Consider the following 8499-nt stretch of genomic DNA (forward strand, 5'->3'; position numbering starts at 1 on the left):
ATTTTTATCCATTCACCATGATATACATGTCCTTTCTCCACTTTCCACGAGGTAAGTACAATAAGGTGGGTACAAGAAAAATAGCACCAAACAAACAGCAAAGCAAACCACACAAGGTCATATAGCCATTTTCACTACTCTTGCTCCAGGTCATTACCACCTCCTAAGTCAACACTTGTTGATCACTATCGCCTATTGATCACTACCACTTCATGGTTAACACCTCTTAAGTCACCACCCTCCTAATCATTGCCACCACCTCCTAGTGACCACCTTCTCATGCCTTAATCCCTTTCACGTCTTGATTATCTGTCAAGTCCAATCACTTTAAGCAGTAATTTACAACTTAAGCATTGGAGGATCATCTATAACGATAGATGACTTTTTTTTGCAGGTGAATGTGAGAGTCACTCCATCAACCCACTAGACAAGTAGTCAAGTCCAATCACTCCAAGCAATAATTAAGTCTATCATCTCACTAGCCATAAACTCAAGATGCAATTATGGTAGAACATATCCAATATAGCAATGTCTTCCCAACTTCATCACAAACATAAACAATTTATTTATTTATTTGTAATAAAAAAATTATAAAAAACAAATGATGTGAAGTTATCGTAGCTATCATCAAAGGAAAATCCAGTATTATTGTTGAGACGGATAATTATTTTAGCTATTTTTGATCAAAAGTAAGCTCAATCTGAGGTATGTTTCCTAGAATCCTATCTCCATTCCTTTGTAGGCATTAGCTATTGTGATCTTTCAGGGATTTGTCGGGTCTCTATCAAGGTGAAGGATTTTTCCATTCATAATTTATCATGAATATAGCCCTTTCTTTTTAAGCCTGCTTCCCAGAAAACTTGTCTAAAACTATTTATTGGTGGTAGGTGTCGAGTTATTGATATGAAATGGATACAGAAAAAAATACACATTTCAAACGTAGATGATTATTATAAAAGATTTTCTTTTTTGAAAATCCAAACCCAGAAAACAGATGGAATTCTAGAATTCTTCAGTTCAAAGAGCTTTCTCGATTTGGTTTGAAAGGAAAGGACTTTTTCCATGAATGGTCTCCTCGTCTTGATTGACATCTTTTGCACAGATGGTAGATGGCATCCACCTGAGCCACCACCAATCTGGCTGTCGGTGTTTGGGTGAAACGTTTTATTCGAAACATTTAATGTCATAATTATATATAGGGTGTTTGTATAAATTATTTCCATTCAAAGATTGTCTATGAAAACTAAAATAAAAATATTTACAGGTTTAATTTCAAATTACAAAGTGAGATTAAAATGTCATACATTCACGAGGAATTCAAAACTTGACTGTTTGTCTCTCTCTCTCTCTGCTACAGGTTTCTGAATTTGCTCAGCTATCACAACAGCATAATTCTTCAATTCAGTTCAAAATTTGACCTTGGTGCAGAGACAAGCCACAATATATCAAGGACTTCCAAATGTGTGGCCGAAGACACATGAGATGTTTTTGCTAACAATGGCCACCTGATTAAGGGTTACTGGCCACAATGTGAACCTCCCTCATGTTTCGTGGATAACAAGTACCAATATTCGTCTTATAAGGTGTTTTTTGAATTTCTTCTTGCAAATGGAGGCACTCAGGCAGTGAAATTAACATGTTAATGCAGTGTCTGATCTAAAATAATCAAGAAGAGGCAGAAATGACATGAATCGAGTAACTTTAAATTCCAAACGACAACAGTTCTTTACAGACATTAACATATGACAAGCAAATTCTGTATTAAGGAATACCAAAGTGAAAAACTGAAAATAACATCTATCTATCTACAGTTACAAGGGCTCAAGAAACAAACCCAGAACGTCTGTGTGGTTGCTTTTAAACTTGTGTTTACTGTGTGCACTAACCTAAATAAAATGCTTGATGCTATTAAGCTGTAGCATAAAATAGAGCAACTGACTCCACCTTAATAGAACTTACAGCTCTAGTCCACTGCTTAGGAGCTGCCTTCATTTAACGACCATCAGCAGATGTGAAGGACTCAGCAAACCCAGCTGGTCTTGCTGGAATACTGCTCTTGCTGTCATTAAGACTGGTATAACTTCGCCCAGTGCTTTCTCCATCCTGCCAAACTTTTAACATCTCTGGAAGTGGAAGGCTGTAGTCGATGCCAGAAAAGTCCTCGGATTCGTCGTTAATTGGTTTCCATTTCTCAACAAGTGGCGCCAACACATTCACTGCATGACCCATATCAGGTCGGTGGTTTGGTTCCCTCAAAGTGCAATGCCCAGCCAATTCAGCTATGGTGTAGATGCTCTCAAAAATCTCTTCACTGGCATTAAGAGTAGGGTCAATGGCAGCCATAAGCTTCTCTTTGCTTGATTTGATTTTCCAAAACCACTCAGCCAAGTATCGGCTTTCCTCAGAGCGCTCCTCATCAAGGGCTGTTAACCCGGTCAAAAGTTCCATTAACACCACTCCATAGCTGAACACATCAGCTTTGGTTGTTATCTTCCCCATAACTGTGAGAACAAAGAAGTAAGAGCAGCAGTCAATTCAGCCTTCTAATTGTTGGTGTTATCTTGGAAATTAAATCCAAAAAAACCACCAATCACCACAAATGTTATATATCAATGATCTGCAAATTTCTCAAGCAATTCTACAGTGTGGACTAAAGGAAGATATACAAAGATCACACGCACTTACCATTTTTACTTTTAGCCGTAAAAAATAACTATTTGATAAATCCATATATTAATGTGATTCCACGTGGGTTCTTTTTGATGATTTAAGATACATATCAAAAGTTATCAATCACAATAGGATAAATTAGAAATGACTGCATAACTATCATATCTTCCAATAAATCATGAGAAAAAGATTTTAAAGGGTAATACAAGTAGAAATGTTTTACAAAGATCAGTCAGCAGAATGTTTGGAGCACACAAAAGGAGGGAAACATGTTTTATGAATATGATTAATGTGCACTACATGTTTCTGTTCTACACATCATTAACATCATTATCGCATTCTTATTGATAACAGGGTTGAATAAGCTCATTCCACTGAACCGAGCAATACTTCTTAGTTTCAGTTAAATTAGCTTCTTTCTAATTCTAAATAATCCTTGTTCTATACCAATAATAAGAATTTGGAAAACACTTACCAGCATATTCAGGTGCAAGGTAGCCAAAGGTTCCAGCAAGTCTCGTCACAACAGATTTCTCTCCGTCTGGAGCAAGTTTCACCAACCCGAAATCAGAAACCTTGGCACGGAAATCATCACCTAGAAGAATGTTGGAAGATTTGAGATCTCGGTGAATAAATGTTTGTCGAGCCAGACTGTGAAGATATTCCATCCCCCGGGCCACATCCAATGCAATACTCAACCTTCTTGTCCAAGATAGAGGCTCCAAGTTTAATTTCTTCCAATGGAAAAGATGCATGCTTAAAGCACCTTCTGACAAATACTCGTAGACAAGAAGTCTTTCATTGCCTTCGATAGAATAACCAAGAAGAGAAACCAGATGCCGATGCCGGACTTTAGAAAGAACAGCAATCTCAGCCTGAAATTCATCCACAGCTTTACCACTCACCACTCCGGCCTCCATTCTCTTAACAGCTATTTTTGTCCCATCTTCCAATTCACCCTTGTAGACAGTTCCAAATCCACCAGAGCCAAGCTGATTTTTTTGGGCAAAATTATCTGTCACCTTGCGAAGAACTTGGACAGATATAATAACATTTCCAGCCTCAATTGCACGGGAATTTTCAGTCAGACTACTTGTATTACTGACAGAACTAGTTCCAGTTTGAGTGGACAAGCTTCCAGTGATGTTGTCGGAAACTGCAATCTTGACAAAATTTTCTGAATCAGATGGATCTCTAGGGTGAACCACAATGGAACAAGGAGGATTTGAAGTTTCTTTTTTCTTCTTAAAGCAAGAATATAGACACAAAGCAATCAACACAACAGCCAGCAATGAACCGGCTAAAATTCCACCCACAATTACTAGTTTGGTTCTTTCAAAGTTTCTTTTAGTTTGGGCTGGAACTTTTGTAGAAGTAGACCGATTAGCGTGTGAGCTTGAAGTTGGAGAAGGCGGACTAGAAGGCATAGTGAATGGTGAAGGCTGTGCACTGCCTGGTGGAGAATTCTCTGGTGGAGAATTCTCTGGTGGAGTGAAACTCACAGGAGGTAGGCTGCTAGCAGGGGAGGGGGATTGCTGACTCTGATTCCCACCAACCAGAAGAGGATTTCCATCAACAACAAGCTTCACGCTATTCCGAAACTTGGGCAAAGGAGGACCTAGATTGTTTTCACTGACATCGAACAATCTCAAAGACTTTAAGTTTGTCAAATTGCTGGGAATTGTGCCCTCTATATCGTTTCCTCCAAGTCCAATTTGAACCAGTGAATCTAATTTTGCAATTGAAGGATTAAGGGTGCCAGTAAGATTACGTCTAGGCAGATTTATAACAGAAACCTTTGAATTAGAATCACAATTCAATCCCAACCATGGCCCATGACATGGATCATTACCAGACCACTGAGGAGCAATATTTGAAGGATAATTCACTCCACTAAGAAAATCCAAAAGTGCATAAACTTCTGGGGCGCATTCAACTCCAGGTTTAGATTGACAAAGAGGATTGGAGTCATAAGAAACCTTACCAGCCTTGAACACTGGCACTGGACCCATTAGCTGATTATTGTTCAAGTCCAAATTCTCCAGCTGCATATCTGCCAAGCTCTGAGGAATATAACCGACAAGTTTGTTTCCGTTGAGATTAAGATCTCTCAACAAAGACAAATCTCCAATTTTCTCAGGTATTGTTCCAGAGAAAGAATTCCCATGAAGCCATAATTGTGACAATGATGTCATGTTTGCGATAACATCAATTGAACCACTCATGCCCCCTCCTTCTTGATTATTCAGAAGCAAAATTGACATCAAAGATTGCCCAAAACTTGCAGGAATTTCACCAGACAATCTGTTGTAAGAAAGTTCTAGATTACTAAGAGATGGCATGCTGCCTAGAAAATCAGGCAATGGACCAGCCAAATTGCATGAAGACACTGAAAAATTCGTCAACTGAACAGAACTTGCCAATTCACTGGGCAGAGACCATCCTGTACTCTCATTCAAACTATTGCCATCCAAGGCCAAAACCGCTATGCTACTAAGTCCCTCAAAGAAATCAGATGGGATAGTGTCAAAATTATTGCCATTCAAGAAAGCATATACCAGTTCAGACAGTCCTTTAAAGGTGGGTAGTTTTCCATTGAAGTTGTTTCTTTGAAGCCCTATATTGTAAAGTTTTGAGAGCTGGTTGAAATTTTGAGGGAGGGGTCCTTTAAGACCCATATTTTGGACCTGAATTTGTGTGACTCTGCCATCCGAACAGAAAACATGAGGCCATGAAGGAGGGCCACAAGGATCGTTACCCTTGGCTGGCCATTTGAGAAGCTCTGGATTTTCCAACCCATTCTGGAAATCTAACAAGATCTTAAGGTCATTGGGATCCGTAAAACTATAACACAAAGTAACGAAACCCAACAAAAAACATACAATGTTGCAAAGCTTCATACTTTCACCTCCCATTATCAAATCACCATACTAAAAGAACGAAACCAACCCTCCCAATGTACCTTATAATCCCAAATAAAAACTAAGACTTTCACATGTCAATTACCATAAAAGGATGTAAACAACAAGATCCAGGTGCAAAACATTAACATTTGTTTCAAAAGTTTTTGAAGAGAACAGGAAATGGAAGTAGAAAAGGGATTAGATTTTGAAGGAGAGTGAAGAAGACGAAGAAAAGGAAATCGTGCCCAAAACAGATTGAGATAAAGAAAAGTACGTTAGACTATCATCCACTACTTGAGGGCTTTTTATGTTTGGCTAAATCTTCGAACAGCCAGACCTAAAAAGTATAGAAGTACACCACCATGACTGACACTCTCCCCACCCCTTTCTTGATCTCCTATCCTTGCAAAAGCAGACGTAATAATAATAATAATAATAATAATAATTTGTTTTCCAATGCTAAATGAAATGGCAATATTACCCTCAAAAGGTAGCAGCTCAGAAGATAATGGCAGTGCCAGTCAGGGCATGTAATTGAAAAAAATCTTGTAAAACATTTTGCAGTGTCATGATTATAATTAATAATTATATTTTTTTAATCTTTCTATAATATAAAACATGTGGGCCCTAGGCTAGGGAGCTTATGAAGCCAAGAAGCTCCATTGATGTCGGTAAGTGGAAGCTTAAAAAATCTCTTGGGATTATTGAGGAGTGGGTCCAAATATGGATGACTCAACTACTTCTACAGTTCTACTACTTCTGTTGTGTCGTGTCGTGTCGTGTCGTGTCGGTTGAATGTTGACAGCATTCACTTGCGTTTGTATTGTTTTTGTTCACTGCTTCCATGTATCCAGGAATTTATAAACTCCCAAGTTTGACCACCAAAGAAGAATTTGTTAAATTTCTGGATTATTACCACTACTGTATTTACATTGTTTTGGGTTCCATATTTGTTTCGTTTAACATTGGAGTGCCTCTTTTTTTTCAAAGTATTTAGTCTATTTACAAGGTATTTTTTTTATTGAGGGGGTCCAAATTTGGATGAAAATATATATTTGTTAAAAAAAACTTTTAGTCAAAATCTTTTTATTGGGATGTTAAGAAAAAAGAAATGTATAAATATTCCAATAAATTTTAATTAAGAGTATTGACAAAGCTTGTAATCCATAAACATGTCAATGATTATAAATTTACAGGCGATGTACTAGATAAGCAAATGATACTAGATAGCAATTCAAAAAATGATTTGACTGGGCTAATAAACTTTATCTAGAGATTATTAAAAAAAATTAAAAAATTAAAAAAATCAAGAAAACTAGAAAAAAAAATAACCGAAAAAACCTAATCATGAAAAAAACCGATTAAAAATTTAAAAAAACCGACCGGTTCGGTTCGGTTTTGGTTTTATAAGCTTGAAACCGAAAAAACCGAGCCAAACTGGTTTGAATCGGTTTTTGTCCTAAAAAACCGAACCGAAATCATTCGGTTTGAACCGGTTTCGGTTCGGTTTTGGTTTTTTTAAAAAAAGTTGGTTTAGTTATTTTTTTTTATAAAAACCAAACCGAACCGAAAATAATCACCCCTAACTTTACCTACTATTACTCCACTTAAAAAGTAGAAATTTATAGTTGTTATACCATTTTTATTCCAATATATTATCTATAATTTTAAAAATTACGTTACTTTTAATTTATACTCATTCATACATCAATCAACCATCTTCCACCTCTTATCAAAAAAAAAATCATCCTCCCAAAATTGGCAAAGCAAAACCAAAAAAAAAAATACAAAGAAAGATTTGGGCAAAAACTAAAAAAAAAAAAGAAAAAAAAGGGAAAAAGATTAATAACATACCTTATAAGGAACAAGAATATCTTGACGATGATTAATATCAAGTAAAAAAGAAAGGATATTGTGTTGTCAAATGTTTTTAAGAAGAAAGAAAGAAAGAGGTTTATGAAATAGATAGAAAAAAATAGGGTTTGTGTTAGCATGTGCGTATTTATGGAATATTGTTTTCAATATTAATTTCATGAGATATTATTATAGCAAATCAAATGGTTTTTCATTTAATCTATTTTTGCACCTTTTTTATAAATTTAATTTAATTTAAAATTCAAATCAATATCCTTAAAAAAAATTTAAAACATGAGAATTCATTCAATTTTATGAATTAAATTTAATTCACATGGTTCTAAATAGAGTATAGGATTGCACATCTAGTGATATATCAAATTGCATACCTAATTATAGCATATAAAAAATCAAAGTAAAATTCCTAGGGTATCATGTATATATAAACAAAACATGTCATAAAACTAGTCTTATAGTGTGTTTGGGATTGTGATAGTTGTGGTGGTTCAAAGTGTTTTTCGCTTAGAAATGCATCAAAATAAAAAAAATATATTTTTTAAAAATTATTTTTTATATCAGCACATCAAAACGATATGAAAATATAAAAGAAATTTATTTTAAACAAAAAACAAATTTAAAATTTGAGGGAACGCGGTTTGCACAGCGTTCCCAAACACACCTTTATAATGCATTATAGCAGCATGGACCTGTATTGTGCACTCATTTTTAGAAATTTAAATTCTAAATATAGTAGTTCTTAATCCTTTTGCATAGATTATGGAAATGGAATGGTAGTAGTACAGCTAAAATTGGTAACATAAGACCCCAGATGTGAAACAAAGATTTAAAGAGAAAATCCAAGTTTGCAATGTAATCAAAGGAAACATAGGGTCATTTACTCACCATCCCATACATTATGTAGAATGGAACATTTTTTTTCTCTTTTGAAAAAATAATATAAATATACATAGATAGAATGGAGAATGGAACACTTTTGAAATTTGTGATCATAGTTAAAATCTTATAGAAAGGAAATAATTTGATATAAAGATAATGTCACAATGTATAACCT

At 35.4% G+C, this 8499-nt stretch overlaps 1 protein-coding gene across 1 annotated transcript; it reads right to left on the minus strand.

Moving 5' to 3' along the window:
* Positions 1 to 1682: 1682 nt before the first annotated feature.
* LOC7489305 (receptor protein kinase TMK1) lies at positions 1683 to 5973 on the minus strand. Its single transcript, XM_024607955.2, has 2 exons — positions 3146 to 5973; positions 1683 to 2501 (listed from the first exon to the last, which is right to left on the minus strand). Exons 1-2 carry the CDS (start codon positions 5583 to 5585, stop codon positions 1993 to 1995), a joined length of 2949 nt encoding a protein of 982 aa, XP_024463723.1. The 5' UTR covers positions 5586 to 5973; the 3' UTR covers positions 1683 to 1992.
* Positions 5974 to 8499: the final 2526 nt, after the last annotated feature.

This window comes from Populus trichocarpa, chromosome 9, assembly GCF_000002775.5.
Source record: "Populus trichocarpa isolate Nisqually-1 chromosome 9, P.trichocarpa_v4.1, whole genome shotgun sequence".
NCBI lineage: Eukaryota > Viridiplantae > Streptophyta > Magnoliopsida > Malpighiales > Salicaceae > Populus > Populus trichocarpa.